The sequence below is a fragment of the Perognathus longimembris genome, chromosome 17 (assembly GCF_023159225.1).
Source record: "Perognathus longimembris pacificus isolate PPM17 chromosome 17, ASM2315922v1, whole genome shotgun sequence".
Lineage (NCBI taxonomy): Eukaryota > Metazoa > Chordata > Mammalia > Rodentia > Heteromyidae > Perognathus > Perognathus longimembris.
The window spans coordinates 14,641,629-14,659,079 of record NC_063177.1 but is presented as its reverse complement, the minus strand read 5'-3'; the positions used below and the strand labels follow the sequence as shown (position 1 = coordinate 14,659,079).

General features: G+C 42.0%; 1 protein-coding gene across 3 annotated transcripts in view; it reads right to left on the bottom strand.

The window, feature by feature from the left end:
- Positions 1-4,551: 4,551 nt before the first annotated feature.
- The window catches only part of Cops3 (COP9 signalosome subunit 3), a 30,050-nt gene continuing 17,150 nt past the window's right edge, over positions 4,552-17,451 (bottom strand). For all 3 annotated transcript variants that reach the window (XM_048364938.1, XM_048364939.1, XM_048364941.1), the window contains 5 exons: positions 16,644-16,817; positions 10,777-10,863; positions 6,574-6,687; positions 5,382-5,462; positions 4,552-4,856 (listed from right to left, as the gene is read on the bottom strand). In XM_048364938.1, coding sequence (XP_048220895.1) covers positions 4,803-4,856; positions 5,382-5,462; positions 6,574-6,687; positions 10,777-10,863; positions 16,644-16,817 — 510 coding nt within the window. In that variant the 3' untranslated portion in view covers positions 4,552-4,802. The remainder of the gene's footprint in view (positions 4,857-5,381; positions 5,463-6,573; positions 6,688-10,776; positions 10,864-16,643; positions 16,818-17,451) is intronic.

Sequence of the window (17,451 nt, the reverse complement as noted above, 5' to 3'; positions counted from 1 at the left end):
TCAGCCGCCTACTTCTTTTAGAAGTGCGTTCTCAACTAAACCTATATAGATCTGTTAAAAATGAACAACTTGCCAAATCATTGCCACGGAGAATCTTACCAAGCATTTTAAAGTATTAATGAAGCTGGGTTGTCCTGAGTATACAATTTATAGAGCATTCAACAAAAGGAGTATCTTAGAAGTCAGGAGGAAAAATAACCTTCGTTATTTGCAGAAAGGCCATTAAATTCAGTGAAAATGTTAAGAAAGTAAAGTTGGAAGTAATGGTCTACAATTCACAACCAAATGAAATGTTAATTTCAAAGATCTCTCCTACAGTGAGAATTGTATGAAAAATTATTAGAAGCATTAGCTATACTACTGCCCAGAACTTTTTTTGTCACCACTAAAACAGTCTGGACCACAACTGAGACTTCTTGATGTTTTTCTGCCTTCTTACAAGCCCTGAACTAAGAAGGTTAAAATTATGGCTGAACATCCAGATTGATGGAGTATTTTCAGGCTACCAGAACCAAGTAAGTGAAGTCTCACAGTGAGATTTCTTAGAAGCTTTCAAAATACCCTTACCACCACACTCTCACCCTCTCATGCAGCAAAAGGGTACCTGGGACTTTCTCTTTAGGCCACATCATTTCACTGACTGGAAGTCCTCAGTTTCATAATTTTTGTTTTTTTCTTTTTCTTTTTTTGGCCAGTCCTGGGGCTTGGACTCAGGCCTGAGCACTGTCCCTGGCTTCTTTTTGCTCAAGGCTAGCACTCTGCCACTTGAGCCACAGCACCACTTCTGGCCACTAGTCCATATTCCCAGCCCCAGGAATGTTTGGTTTTTAAAGAACTAAATCTAATATTTTTAGTTATATCTTAAAAGTTACTATAATAGAATCACTATTTTTTTTAATAGTCAAGATTCTACCCCAGTCCCAGCACTCATGGACTCACACCTGTAATCCTAGCTACTCAGGAGGCTGAGATTTGAGGACTGAAGTTCAAAACAACCCAAGCAGACAAATGAAGAGTCTCATTTCCAAAACAACAACAAAAAACAGAAGTGGAGGGGGGTTGGGAATATGGCCTAGTAGTAAAGTGCCCGCCTCATATACATGAAGCCCTGGGTTTGATTCCTCAGCACCACATCTATAGAAAAGCCAAAAGTGGCTCTGTGGCTCAAGTGACAGAGTGCTAGCCTTGAGCAAAAAGAAGCCAGGGACAGTGCTCAGGCCCTGAGTTCAAGCCCCAGGACTGGCAAAAAAACAAAACAAAAAACCAGAAGTGGAAGAAGTAAAGGTGTGACTCAAGTAGTAGAATGCTAGTCATAAGTGCAAAAGCCAAACAAGAGAGCAAAGGAAGCCCAGAATTCAATCCCTGGTATAAAAAGCCTTATGCTAGAAGGGGGGAGGGGGAAATGAGGGAGGAGGTAACAAACAGTAAAAGAAATGTATCCAATGCCTAACATATGAAACTATAAGCTCTTTGTACATCATTTTGAAAATAATTTTTTTTTTTTTTTTTTGGCCAGTCCTGGGCCTTGGACTCAGGGCCTGAGCACTGTCCCTGGCTTCTTCTCGCTCAAGGCTAGCACTCTGCTGCTTGAGCCACAGCACCGCTTCTGGCGGTTTTCTGTATATGTGGTGCTGGGGAATCGAACCTAGGGCCTCGTGTATCCGAGGCAGGCACTCTTGCCACTAGGCCATATCCCCAGCCCAAATAAAAATTTTTAAATTAAAAAAAAGCCCTATATAACTTAGTAAGGTAATTCGCTACTGTTATCCTGGCTACCTGGGAGATGGAGATTAGGGCTATGGTTTGAGACTATCTCTGCGGAAAATTTCTTGAGAACCCCATCTCAACCAATAAAAACTGGTCTGTGTTGTGTGTGGCCTATTATCCTAGCTATGAGAAGCTTAAATAGCCAGATCAAGGTCCCGGCTGGCCCAGGGTATCAATGTGAGAATCTGTTTAAAAAAACTAAAGCACAAAGCTATCTAGGAACATAGCTCAGGCAGTGCCTGCCTATCAAGTATGAGGCCGGAGTTCGGAGTTCAAACCCTAGTACCTCAAAATATCTAAAAGTAATGCCTATGCAGCTAGGCAAATGGCTCACACCTGTAACCCTCCTTGTAAGTAGAGGGAAGATGGAGAGGATTCAAATTCAAGCCCAGTCCAGGCAAAAAGGTCACAAGACCCCCACATCTCAAGGCTGAAAAATGCTAGGCATAGTTGTGCATACCTGGTATCCCAGCTACATGGAAGTATAGCTAGAATGATTCCCAGTTGAGGCTAGATAAGCAAAAAGTGAGACTCTCAACTCAAGAACAAAAGCAAAAAGGGGCTAGGTTTGTAGTTCAAATGGAAAAAGCCTGCTTAGCAAGCATAAAGCCCTAAGTTCAAACCCAAATACTACCCAAAACAAGCAAACAGTTCTTCTTTATTTGCTTTGTTTTTTGTTGCCAGTCCTGGGCCTTGGACTCTGGGCCTGAGCACTGTCCCTGAGTTCTTTTTGCTCAAGGCTAGCACTCTGCCACTTGAGCCACAGTGCCCCTTCTGTCCATTTTCTGTATATGTGGTGCTGGGGAATTGAACCCAGGGCTTCATGTATATGAGGCAAGCACTCTTGCCACTAGGCCATATCCCCAGCCCCAGCAAACAGTTCTTAACTGACTTCATAAACAAAATTCCATTTATATATTTCCTGTTTCCTAAATACAGGCAGAAGAGAGCATAAATGATGCCACTTGTAAGCATAAAATTCAAAGAATTTGAGTTTAAATGGAAGCTCAATATACTACTGGCTTTGAGGTCATTTCCAATGGTTGTATACTTCTCTACAAATAAAGTTCTATTTGCCACTCACTGACTGCAACACAGAGCAGTTACAGCACACAACGCAGCCACAGAATCAAAATGTGGCCTCTACTTAGCTCAGGAGATTTAAGATTTTTCTTTTTAAAATGATGAAAAGCCAGGCGCTGGTGGCTCACATCTGTAATCCTAGCTACTCTGGAAACTAAGGATCTCGGTGTGAAGCCAGCCCAAGGCAGAAAGTTTATGAGACTCCTATCTATCTTCAATTAACTACCCCCCTCACTTCCCACCTCCCCCCAAAAGCCAGGAGTGTAGCTGTGGCTCAGTGCTAGCTAGGAGCGAATGAGCTCAGGACAGCCTCCAGGCCCGAGTCCACTACTGAAAAAAAATAATAAAAGAAAAGATGGACTGATTATGGCTGGTGATAGACCATTTGTTTAACTTGCAGAAGCTGGATTCTAGCTAGCCTCAGAACCAAAAATAAATATACTTGCAAAAATGCAGCCAGTCACTGGAAGCTCTCTCCTGTAATCCTAGATACTGAAGAAGCTGAGATCTAAGGATTGTGATTCGAAGACAGCCCAGGCAGAAAAGTTTGTGAGACTCATTATCCCTCTCCAATAAACTACTCAGAAAAAGCCAGAAGTAGCACCGTGGCTCAAGTGGTAGAGTGCTAGCCTTGAGCAAAATAAGCTCAGGGACAGTGATTAGTCTTTGAGTTCAAACCCCAGGACCAGCAATAAATAAAAAATTAAAATAAACAATGCAATTTATAATAAACAATAAAATAAACAATAATGCAATGTATAACACATCTGAAAAAGTGACTGATCTTAATGAGAAAAAATTAAGATAAACATTTCTTATTCATGCATACTAGGTAAGCTCCCTAGCACTAAGCTATACCCCTAGCCTGTTCAAAAAAATTTTTTTAAACCAAATTTAAAAAAGAAGTGATACAGGGAGTCAGATTGATTGGAACATATTGCAAATTTGTGGAAATGCAACAATAAAGTCCCTTCCTGTGTAATTAATACCTCATGTTTTGGGAGATATTTGTTGTGCTTTATTCTGACCACACTTGGTAAACACTCCACACTGAATCCTGGCCCAAAGACCCAAGGCGGGGGCCCTGAACAGAATTCAAATACAACTGTGTAGCTTACCAGAAGTGCTTCAAGAAGAAAAAGAGAAAAGCATGCTACTTGTTTCATAAAACTCTAAGAAGAGAAGGAAAGAATTCTCAAGAACTCACGAAAGGGCAAAAATGCTTCTTAAGCACTCACAATCCTAAATTCAGATGGTCACTAAAACGCACATTAACTCTAACTTTTAAAACATGGCTTTTAAGCCAGGCAATGGTGGCTCATACTTATAATCCTAGCTACTCAGGAGGCTGAGATCTGAGGGTCACAGTTCAAAGCAAGCCCAGGCAGGAAAGTCCTCTTATCTCCAATTAATCATAGAAAAAGCCAGAATACGCAGTGTGGCTCAAGTGGTCGAGCACTAGTCTTGAGCAAAAGGAGGTCAGGGACAGTGTGCCTAGGCCCAAAGTTCAAGTGCCATGACTGGCTAAAAACAAAAACAAATAACAACAACAGAAAACAAAAACCTGGCTTTTACCCTATAGATTCTCTTAGGATTTTTTTTTAGACTGATATCAACTTTTAGATTCAAATCTTCAAAAAAGTCCTAAAGCTTCACATACAAGAAAAAAGTGATACAGAAGACACATCAATGTTCAAGGAATTAAAACAAAATGGTAAATTTAATGCAATAATAACAATAATCTGAGGATAAATAAATCCACAACAGACTCTAGTTTGAACTTTTTTCCTTTCTTTGCAGAGAGAATGGTTTTCTGAAAGCACATAGGAGTGAAGATGTCAAAACAAAAGTGAATGTCCAGGTGGAACAGGCCTGGTGCTCCCTGCTGCCCTCCGCACGCTCTCGGCCACCAAGGTGACATTCGCCTGTGCAGCTCAGGATGGGTGTTAGTTTCAGGAGTAACTGGAGGGCTTGTTTCCTGAATCATCTTCTTGCGAGCCCATACTCTGTGAAGGGGAAAAGCAAAGAGTGTTTATGATTGCACATTAGTTATCTATTCCCCATTTTTCCCGCAGGACGGCACCCTGGGAATAACAGAGACAACCTGGGACCAACTTGGGACCTCCTTGCACATTCCTAAGCATACATCTAATGTTAACAAGTTCTCTTTCTTGCTCTCTTTTGATGCCACTACTCAGGGTCTTGTACTCTCACCTTTTATGCTCAAGGCTGGCACTCTACTACTTGAGCCCATATTTCCACTTCTGGCTTTTTGCTGGTTAACTAGAGATAAAAGTCTCTTGGATTTGTCTTCTTAGGCTGGCTTCAAACTGTAATCCTCAGATCTCAGCCTCCAGAGTAGATAGGATTACAAGCATGAGCCACCAGCACCCAGCTATAATCATACTTTTCACAAACAACTGAATATTTAATAACCTAAAACTAAGTTCCTGTGGCTGAGGTTAGAGGAAGGAGGCAACCACCCTCCTTTTCCACCTGACCACTTATCTCATGAAGGGAACCCCAATCACCTTTTGCACGAACTGGGGGTTCACTGTGATTTCCTGGTCCATGGCCTTCAGTCGCTCATCCAGCTCTATGCACTTTAGCATCTGCATGATATAACCCATGGTTAGCAAAGAGGCATGGGTCAGTCACATCCCCTGGGATCTTAACTGTTCTTAGACATGCCAGAGATTCACAATTCCTAATCTGGTACCTCAACACTATCAGGTTTTGGAGTCAGAACACTGTAGATTCAGTGTTACTTAAGTAGTGCTAGTTACTGTCTAACACCCCAGCAGTCAGAGCAGCCCCCATTGTCAAATACATCAACATCTTTTCCAGGGAAACTGAAGCATATTTAAGCTAAGTGTAAAGACTACATATCATTTCAGGCGACATTTTCCATTCATGAATTACCAAAACAATTTCTAGTTTCTAGTTTTTGTTTAATTGCAAGAAAGGAAATGTGTGTGTTGCTTTTAAATTTCTGAATGTGACATAAGTTCAATAATTTCTTTACTCAGAGTTAAGAATCCTAAATTCCCAGAATACAGAGCAGCACTATGGGGCTGGGGATATGGCCTAGTGGCAAGAGTGCTTGCCTTGTATACGTGAAGCCCTGGGTTCGATTCCCCAGCACCACATATATAGAAAACGGCCAGAAGTGGCACTGTGGCTCAAGTGGCAGAGTGCTAGCCTTGAGCAAAAAGAAGCCAGGGACAGTGCTCAGGCCCTGAGTCCAAGGCCCAGGACTGGCAAAAAAAAAACAAAAACAAAAACAAAACAAAAAAAAAACAGAGCAGCACTATGGGTGGCAGGGGTGGCCTATGCTGCTACTAACAGGGCACTCGGGTGTCCTCCTCCTCCAGCTGCCCCTGCCCCTACTCCTGACACAGAAGAGATGCTTCCTGACATCCCTACCTAGACATCCACGGACATAAGGCCACACTGTGGCAGCTGGGTACAGATAAAATTGTACCAGAGCCTTCAAGTGTCTCTAGAATTAGAAGTAGGCATCGGTGAGCCTGTTAAGAAATCTAACCTACCATTTAGTGTAACCATATAATCCAGAAGTGTTTGAAGCAGCCCATTTTAAACTTTCTAAATAGGGTTCATAAATTGGGAACTGTCTTAAACTAAAATTATGCTGGAGAAAACATTTCTAGTACAGCAACTAACCCATCAGTCAAAAATGCCCAAATCTGGCAACACATTTACCTCCTGATCGATGTTATGAAGCATAGCTGGGTTATTATATTTTTCTGGATTATCATGAAAACTGACCATACCGTCCTTCTGATTAATACTTGCAAAAATTTCACCATCTTCTATCTACAAAGAAAGAAACCAAGAAAGAATTCCAGACCTGAGCACCATGTGAATTTAGTCATTGGATATAACCAGGAAAAGCACAGAGTACACAACATAAGTAAACTTGGGTATATGTTTTATTATCGGTGGCACTAGGATTTGAACTAAAGGCTTCTGGATAGGGTCTCAATTTTGCCAGGCACACTCAGATTGTGTAGCTCAGACCACAGAAGTGTGGGATTGTGGGAACACACCACTATGCCAGCTTAATTAACCACTATAAGGTGAACAATTTGTGTCATCCTAAAAGGAAACCTTAAATCCTTTGTATTTACTCCCCATTCATTTGTCCACCTAGCCCCTGGAAATCAACAATCTGCCTTCTCTCTATGAAATCTGCCTGTACTAGGTGTTTTCCATACATGGCCCCATACATAATCTAGCCCTTTTCTGGTTGTACCACTCAGCATAAAACTGTGGAAGTGTCCTTACGCTTTTCTCTTTTGTAGAGCAAGGGATCAAACCAGACCTCATACATGCTAGGCAAGTGCTCTGCCACTGACTATACTCCAGCTCTGCCCTGCTCTCTTTTTGGAGACAGTCTTGCTATGTAACTCACATAGGTGTGAGCCACAATATTCAGCTCCTGCCCTTACCCTTACATGTTTTTTTGTGTGTGTGTGCGTGTGCGTGTGCGTGTGCGTGTGTGTGTGTGTGTGTGTGTGTGTGTGTTTTAATCATGCTGGTCCTGAGGCTTGAACTCACAGCCTGGGCACTGTCCTTTTTTCATTCAAGGCTGGTACTCTAGCATTTCAGCCATACCTCCATTTACAGCTTTTATGTGGTTAATTAGACACAAGAGTCTCTCAGATTTGTCTGACCAGGTTGGCTTCAAACTATGACCTCAGAGTTCAGCCTACTGAGTAGCTAGGGATATAGGCATAAACCCCTGGCACATGGCTTTTTTTTTTTTTTTTTTTTAATGCTTGTTCTGGGACTTGAAGTCAGGACCTCAAACTCTAGCTCAGCTTTTTTGTTCACATCTGGCACTTTATCACTTGAACTGTGCCTCCAGTTCTAGTACTTTGCTGGTTAAATTGAAGCTAAGAGTCTCTCAAACTTTGCTGCCCAGGCTGCCTTCAAAATACAATATTCATATCACAGCCTCCTGAGTAATAGAATTACAGCGTAAGGTACCAGTGCCAAGTTTCCTGCCCTTGTGTCTTTAAACAGCCATTACATTGAGCCATAATTTATATTGCAGCTGCCATTTTAAAAAGTGAAGACCTAGCCAGGCACTGGTGGCTTACACCTATAATCCTAGCTACTCAGGAGGCTGAGATCTGAGGTTTGCGGTTCAAAGCCAGCTGCAGGCAGGAAAATCCATGAGACTCTTATCTCCAATAAACTACTCTGAAAAAGCTGGAAGTGGAGCTGTGGCTCAAGGGGTAGAGAGCTTTGAGCACAAAAAGGATAGGGGACATCACCCAGGGCCTGAGTTCCAGCCCTCAGACCAGGAAAAAAATGAGAGAGAGAGAGAGAGAGAGAGAGAGAGAGAGTTAAAAACCTAACATATTATGATATTTTTGGTTTGTTTTTGTGCTGGTCCTGGGCCTTGATCTCAGGGCCTGGGTGCTGTCCCTGAGCTTTACTTTTTATTTTTTCTCAAGGCTAGCCTCCACCACTTAACCCACAGGCCCAAGACTTCTAGCTTTGTGAAGGTTAATTAGACATAAGAGTCTCACAGATCTTCCTGCCTGAGCTGGATTTGAACCATGATTCTCAGATCTCAATCTCCTAAGAGAAGATAAGATTACAGGCATGACCCACCAGAGCCTGGCAGTATCTTGCTTAAGCAGGGTACTGATTGTAAGAGGGTTTATCTTGGCACTGGTATGTTACTGCCTTATTGCATGACATCACAGACCACTATTAGTAAGGGTCTGGAGTCATAAGTCAATAATGTTGGAAGCACAACATCTTCTGGCAAGACTGTGATGTTATGGGGTCCTGTGAACTTACCACAGACCGAAGAGTAGATTGCTTTATGCCTTCTATATCTGAAACAACTCATGGGTATCTTAAAGTTCAAAACATTCTAACTATGGGGCTGGGAATGTGGCTTAGTGGTAGAGTGCTAGCCTAGCATTCATGAAGCCCTGGGTTCAATTCCTCAGCATCACATATACAGAAAAAACCAGAAGTGGTGCTATGGCTTAAGTGGTAGAGTGCTAGCCTTGAGCAAAAGAAGCTCAGGGACAGTGCCCAGGCCTTGAATGCAAGTCCCAAGACTGGCAAAAAACAAAAACAAAAAACATCTAGTCACCAAAATATCTAAAAAGGGCTGGGAATATGGCCTAGTGGCAAGAGTGCTTGCCTCGTATACATGAAGCCCTGGGTTCAATTCCCCAGCACCACACATATAGAAAAGGCCAGAGGTGGCGCTGTGACTCAAGTGGCAGAGTATGCTAGCCTTGAGCAAAAAGAAGCCAGGGACAGTGCTCAGGCCCTGAGTCCAAGCTCCAGGACTGACAAAAAACCCCACAAAAAAACATCTAGTCACAAAAATATGTAAAAAGGGCTGGAATATGGCCTAGTGGTAAAGTGTTGCCTTGTATACATGAAGCTCTGGGCTCGATTCCTCAGCACCACATAAATAGAAAAAAGCCAGAAGTGGTACTGTGGCTGAAATGGTAAGAGTGCTAGCCTTGAGCAAAAAGCAGCCAGGGACAGTGCTCAGGCCCTGAGTCCAAGGCCCAGGACTGGAAAAAAAAAAAAAAAAGAAAATATGTTAAAAAAATAATAATAATAAGAGAAAAACATAGGATACAATCATGCTGAATATAAGTACACTAATGTTATGATTCCATATCTTGTGTTTCTGTGTGCATGTGTGTGTGTGCATGCAAGATGCAAGTAGGTCCTATGGCTTGAATTTAGGGCCTCAGCACTATCTGACCTTTTTTGCTCAAGGATAACACTCTACAACTTGAACCAAAGCTCTACTTCTGGGTTTTTGGTGTTAATCAAAGGTAAGAATCTCAGTACTATCTTGTTCCCACTCACATCAACCTGCAATCCAAAGACCTCAGCCTCCTGAGAAACTAGGATTACAGGCATGAGCCACCAGCACCCACCCTCTTATCTCTTATTTAATGGCTCATGTGTGTAGCCACTATTGGAGATTCTAACATGTAGGAGGATAAGGCCTCATAGGAGGATCTTTGAGGTATAGCTTGAAGGAGACTGTAGGACTTCAGTCCTCTTTGCTCTGCTCTGGTTTGAGATGTGACTGCTTATTTCTACATACACTCCTGACATAAAGTGGCACCCTCACCAAGGTTAAACCAATGCAGTTGCCTGATACTGGACCTGAACTTTCAAAGCGGCAAGCAAAATAAATCTTTTCTTTTCTATGGGCAATCATGGGGCTTTAAGTCAGGGCCTAGGCGCTGTCCCTGAGCCACTTTGTTTGAGTGGTTAGTTGGAGGTAAGAGTCTCATGGGAATTTTCTGCCCCAGCTGGCTTTGAATTGCAATCCTCAGATCTCAGCCGCCTAAGTAGCTAGGATTACAGATGTAAGCCACCAGTGCCTGGCTTAACATTTTCTTTTTATAAAGGCATTACCTTGCAGTAATACAAAGAAAATAGAAAAAGTTCAGTTATACAACCATGATAATCCTACAGGGTATAGGGGAATGACCAAATGTAATAGTAAGTGACTTTGGAGCTCCCACTTTTCCCCTCTTTGATTTATTCTAATGGAATATAAATATAATACATTTTATAAGAAACAATAAGTTTATAATAAATAATACATTTTATAATAATTTTTTAAATTTACCTTTTTTGGGGGGTTGGTACTAGGGTTTGAATTCAAGGCCTCCTACCACTTAAAACAAATTCCACTCAACCCTTTTTTTTGTTTATTTTTAGATAGGTTCTCATGTTTTTGCCAGCCTTGAACCAGCTTTCCTGCCTCAATCTCCTGAGCAGCTAGAGTTATAAGAATAGGCCACTACATGCAGTTAAAAAACATTACTGTTACATTACTGTTAAAAAAAAGATACAAATCTACTAGTTAAGATTTTTAAATGAAAACACACATACCATGTGTAGAACATATTTTTCTGCCTCTTGAGGTCCAGATAACTGCACACGACTTGCCATATCTTGTAACGATAGCGTTAAGAAGGTCTGGAAACCAGAAGCAAATTAATCACAGGTCCAAATAACAGAAGAAAAACTTTTTAAAATGTATAGTTTGGGGGGCTGGGAATGTGGCTTAGCAGTAGAGTGATTGCCTAGCATGCATGAAGCCCTGGGTTCGATTCCTCAGTACCACATACACAGAATAAGCCGGAAGTGGCGCTCCAGTGGTAGAGTGCTAGCCTTGAGCAAAAGAAGCCCAGGGACAGTGCCCAGGCCCTGAGTTCAAGCCCCAGAACTGGCAAAAAAAAAAAAAAAAAAAGTTGTTTACTATACAAAATAAATATTGTTTTGTGAAAAGAAGTAGTTGCTATACAAAATAATATTGGTTTGTAAAAATTACTTGAAATTGATGAGCCCAATAGTTACAGCCAAAAAAAATTCTTAGTAGGATAATGACAAAGGCTTAATTTCATATATATATATGTATGTATGTATATATGAATATATAATACTTTTGCAAGAAAAAGGCCAAAGTCATGAAGAGTAAAGACTACAAACATGAAAAAATAAAATGGCTTGAGAATATGTAAAAAAAAATGTTCATCACAATTACATTAGAAAAATATAAAGTAAAGCTCTACAAGATTCTATTTTATCAGTTTATCAGTCTGCTGAGGCTCCCGAAGGTTTGATAACAATGGAACACTGCATCAGTGAAGGTATGAGGAGCCAGGACCCCAGTGCAAGCTGGCAGGAATGTACACAGATGCAGCTCTAGGAAGATGAGCCTGCAGAACCCTTAGTCTAGCAATACATAGGTCACCTGACCTCCTTCTGTAAGACAACAGTGTTTACTATAAGGAAAGACCATAATCCACTTCTGTGTTCACAGAGGAGTATGCTTAAGTAAAGCACATCCACAAGAATGGACTATTATACAGCTGTTTAAAAAAAAAAGGTGAGGGCATTTTTTATGAACTAAAAAGGAAGGGATCCAAGATACATACATTATTAAACAAGTAAAGAGTTGCTGAACAGCAGATGTGGCATGCTAACAGCTGAGTGTGTGTGCCTGCACATGCACGTGTGTGGCCATGTGCATTCATGTCCACATGGACTACCTCTAGAAAGCACTCCAGACATTTGTTAGAAATTCTGGGTTATTGGGGCTGGGAATATGGCCTAGTAGCGAGTTTGTAGCTCGCATACACAAAGCCCTGGGTTCGATTCCCCAGCACCACATATATAGAAAACAGCCAGAAGGGGCGCTGTGGCTCAAGTGGCAGAATGCTAGCCTCGAGCAAAAAGAAGCCAGGGACAGTGCTCAGGCCCCGAGTCCACGCCCCAGGACTGGCAAAAAACAAACAAACAGAAATACTGGGTTATTTCTGGGCAAAGACCAAAGGTGGTTGGGGTACAGAGATAAACAGAGATATTTATAGCTTTGGGATTATGAATGTATCATCTATTAAATAAAGTAGAAAAATTCACATTCTCCTTCAAATTCGAAGCTCTTTTTTATTTTTTGTGGTGCAGGTACTGGGGCTTGAACTCAGAGCCTTGCACTCTCACTTGACTCTGTCATTCACTGCTGGCATTCTGCTACTAGAGCCACAGTCCCAACTTTCTGCTGGTTAATTACATATAAAAGTCTCAAATCTGTCTGCCTGGGCTGAGTTTAAACAGTGATCCTTAGATCTCAACCTCCTGAATAGCTAGGGTCACAGGTGTGAACCACCAGTGCCCAGCCAAATGTCAAATTTTAAACAAACAAGAGAGCCAGAGGAAAAGCTGCACCTTTGTAAAGTACAAATGAAAGCAATGTTCACCACTGCTCTGCTTGGGATTTGATGAAAATGCCAATTTTAGGAACAAATTAAAAGGGCTCTTTTTTTTTTTTTTTTTTAGTGGCAGCTGGTAAAATTTAGAACAATGGCATTTTCAGAGTTAGGCACAGTAAAATCTTGATCTTGAAAAATTTCTCCGGCCTCAGAGACATGGCATGCAGCAAACACTCCTCACTAAGCTGTACCCTCAGCCCCAAGTTCTTGGTTTTTAAAATCTTCATAGTTTGGGAAGTGGATAGCTCAGTGATAGAGCCACTGCCTCCAGTGCCTTGCCTGGGTCAATCCCCCTACTGCCAAAAATAGGGGAATAGCACCCAAGAAACTGAAATAATTACAAGTTTAAATAAGTACCAAAATAGTTTAACACTAAGGACGACTCAAGAGTCTTCAAGATTCAAGGCTTTATAAAACTATCATTTGCCTATCTCAGAATAAATAGGAACTTCCACTTGAATGTCTACCATCAGAGGACTGGCTGAACAAATCATGATCCCTCCACACATGGGACTACTACATAAGGTATCTATGACTTGGGTTCATGTCCACAGAAAGACATTCACAACATATCAAACAAGAACAAGGTATGGGGCTGGGAATGTGGCTTAGTGGTAGAGTGCTTGCCTAGTATGCATGAAGCCCTGGGTTCAATTCCTCAGTACCATATAAACAAAAAAGGCTAGCAGTGGTGCTGTGTCTCAAGTAGTAACATGCTAGCCTTGAGCAAAAGAAGCTCAGGGACAGTATCCAAGCCCTGAGTTCAAGCCCCAAGACTGGCAAAAAAAAATTTTTTTTTTTTAACAAAGGCAAGGTAAATAAAGAATAGCATATAGGTGGGCTGGGAATATGGCCTAGTGGCAAGAGTGCTTGCCTCGTATACATGAGGCCCTGGGTTCAATTCCCCAGCACATATACAGAAAATGGCCAGAAGTGGCACTGTGGCTCAAGTGGTAGAGTGCTAGCCTTGAGCAAAAAGAAGCCAGGGACAGTGCTCAGGCCCTGAGTCCAAGGCCCAGGACTGGCACACACACAGAAAAAGAATAGCATATAGGCTAGGAATGTGGCCTAGTGGTAGAGTGCTTGCCTCGTGTACATGAAGCCCTGGATTCGATTCCTCAGCACCATATATATAGAGAAGGCTGGAGGTAGCGCTGTGGCTCAAGTGGTAGAGTGCTAGCCTTGAGCAAAAAGAAGCCAGGGATGGTGCTCAGGCCCTGAGTTCAAGCCCCAGTACTGGCAAAAAACAAAACAAGCAAAAAAAAAAAATAGCATGTAGAGCACAGCCCCAAATACATGCAACTGAATTTCTACAAAAAAGACAAGACCTAAAAATGTAGATAATCTCCACACTAGAAGCAGCATATAAAACCTTCACTCAAGGATCCTGGATGCCTGATTTCAGCTAGCAATGCTATTAGTTGTACTCTAGCACTGACATTAATGTAACACCTACAGGCCATGATTGTTTTGTTTTATTTTCTGTGCCAGACCTGTGGCTTGAACTCAGGGCCTGGGTACTCTCTCTGAGCTATTGTGCTCAAGGCTAGCACTCTATCACTTGATCCACAGTTCCACTTCTGGATTGGTGGTTTATTGGAAATAGTATCACAGTCTTTCCTGCTCTGTCTGGCTTCGAACCTCTATCTTCACATCTCAGCCTCCGGATGCCCAACTCAGACTATGACTTCTTTTTTCTCTTTTTTCTTTTTTTTTTTTGGCCAGCCCTGGGGCTTGGACTCAGGGCCTGAGCACTGTCCCTGGCTTCTTTTTTGCTCAAGGCTAGCACTCTGTCACTTGAGCCACAGCGCCACTTCTGGCCGTTTTCTGTATATGTGGTGCTGGGGAATCGAACCCAGGGCCTCATGTATATGAGGCAGGTACTCTTGCCACTAGGCCATATCCCCAGCCCCAGACTATGACTTCTTGAACAGCTTCTGACTTTCTGATTCTCTAATAAGAAAGAGGCTTCACTTGGGGAGAAAAATCCTTGGCTCTTTTCTGCTTCTATTATTCTGGCACTAGGACCTAATGCCTAGTGGAGAAGCCACCATCACAAATTTACATTTTGGATTAGACTCATGCTTTAGTGCAGCATTCCTGCTTTCTATACTTTATGGTATCCTCCTCTACTGCCCTCCAGCAGTGCTTCTAAGCCCAGTGTGCCACAATACACCATAAGTCAGTACATGAAGGATCCAGGACACCATGACTTTGTGAGTCACTGCTCCAGCCCTGACCTGAACACCCTGAGATGCTTCCTGTTTGTTTGGTCAAATTCTTGCTCTGAATTTTCCTATCTACAGCAGAAAACTGTATTTTACTATACAGATATTTCAAGAACAAGCTACCAACTATCCCCAAGAGATGACCTGTGTCTGAATTTGAAGTAAGAGCTGTTGCAGCAATGCCTACACAAACTAGATTGCATATGTTGGTCCTTTCAGTCTGAGGGTCAAGTTGGTTTTTTCCTGGCTGACAGGTCACATTTGTTTTTTATCCTTCCTGAGTTTTTCTTTTTCGCTTTCTCCGTCTTTCTCCGTCTTTCTCTTACAAATTAATGTTTTAAAATTTCTCTGCTGATTTCCTTGTGAATCAGAAAACTTTAAGTTACTCTCACCAGAGTATTCAGAGGAAATTCCTCCCTACTCAGTGACACTCTTCCTTCTCCAAAGTCCACGTCCTTGAATAGCCTCATCACCTGCACCTCTGCCCAGCTCCTTTCCTTGGCCTTGCACTGCTAAGTCCATCACTACTTCCAACTGCTGGAGACAGCCTGACCACGAACAGTGCCTGTTCTTCCCATGCATCCTGCAAACCCCTCCCCCCATTACAGATGTGGTTAAGGAGTATCACACCAGCTGTCTCTTGCTGAGTCTCTGACCACACTTCTCACCAGAACAAAAGCAAGGTGCTATTTGCTTAAGGTACTCTTATACCAACTACTTGTAGCAGCATGCTTTTTGAATACACAGATGATTGTTAGCCTTCTTATGCTTCTCTGTATGATTTAAACACTTAATAATACATTTTCTTGCTTTTTGAGACTGGCCTCAAGTGATGCTCCCACTTCAGCCTTCTGAGTAGGTAGGCCAGCATATATTTTCTATAATAAAAAAAATCAATTCTTGTATTTTTGTGCCAGTCCTAGGGCTTGAACTCAGGGCCTGGGCACCATCCCTGAGCTTTTTTGCTCAAGGCTAGTGCTCTACCACTTGATCCATAGCTCCAAGTCTGGCTTTTTGGTGGTTAATTGGAGAAAAGTCTCAGAGTCTTTCCTGCCCGGGCTGGCTTCGAACTGTAGATCCTCAGACCTCAGCCTCCTGAGTAGCTAGAATAACAGGTGTGAGCCACTGGCACCTAGAAAAGATCAATTATTTTTAACTTGAAAATAAAATCTTAGAAGAAGGCACAGTTAAGCATGCCTATAATCCCAGCACTCAGGAAGGTACAACAGGAAGATCAAGTTCAAGGCCATTCTGGATAGTGAGACTCCTGTCTCAAAAAACAAACAAAAAAAAACTATGTAATTTCCTTACATCCTAGAATTCAACTGCATGTGACATATACATCCTTGGCCTAAAGGTTATGTCAAGAGTCATATTATGTTTAAATAAGATGTTCAAGAAGAGATCAGCACAGGCTAAGAAGTTCAAGGCCAATTATCACTAGCACCCCTAGCTGCCCATATAGAACTGGTGACCCCTTCAGGGCTACTTTTTCTGCCTCCCAATGTAGCCGTATCTCCTACCTTGCTTCCTCTTCACCTGCTCCTCTTCTCAAATACCCTGCTCTAGCCCTGAAAAGACCAAAAGGTATCAATCAAACTCCTTCTAAGAACCCAGATGCAACAGAGTTCTCTCTTAGTATAGAAATCCTGCCACACTTATCTCTGGACCTGCTTCCTCTATGCTGAAAGGGAAAGAGAAGAAACCAGGCCCATGGCAGTCAGAAGACACCATCCAAGGGCCATGCTTGCCTCACCTTCGTTAGCCTCTGAATGTTCTTCTTATAGAGAGACGACAGGCACTGCTTCACCAGTCCCATGTTGTTATCGCGGGTGAAAGTTTCACTGTGCTTGTTCACCAGGTTTTGCAGTTCTGAGGGGTTATTGGTTGAATAAACTTGTGCTAACTCATGGTATGCATTACTGAGAGGCTAAAAGTTTGAAGATAAGGAAAAAAATCAGAATAAATCTTTAGAGGACTAAAACTTGGATAAGAAAAATGAAGTTACGGTATTCTATTTTGAGCAAATATATTCCATGCTGTTCTTATCAAGTTACAACTTATCCAAAGCAAATGCCTAGTTTTTAAGACAAAATATAGAAATTCACAAGGGAGTAATTTACCAAGAAAACTTATTACCAATAACTGAAAAGCATGTTGAAAGTCCACTGAGTTTAGGGAAGATAAACATTTTTTCTGTATCAGTGTTTCCATGTTTTTCTATTGCTAAGTCATACTAGGAATAAAGAATGCAAGAACTTCCATCATCTCCAACTCTCCCTCTCTCTGACATACCTCACCAGCTGTGCTAGAACAACCTATTATTTCTATTAAGGAATTGACGCAGGGTTCCAAGAGAATGTGGACAGGTCTTGAGAAGCACAGCCTTCAGACAGAAGCCATGTTCAAACCTACCTCTGACCCTGAAGTCCTGTTCTTTTCAACATCTATGGTATCATCATAAGTAAGTTGCTAAGTCATGTGAGTGGAGGCCCTGAATACGAAGACTTCACTTTATAAAGCATGTCCTCTATGGTCAGTAGAGGGACCCACAAAGCTATCCA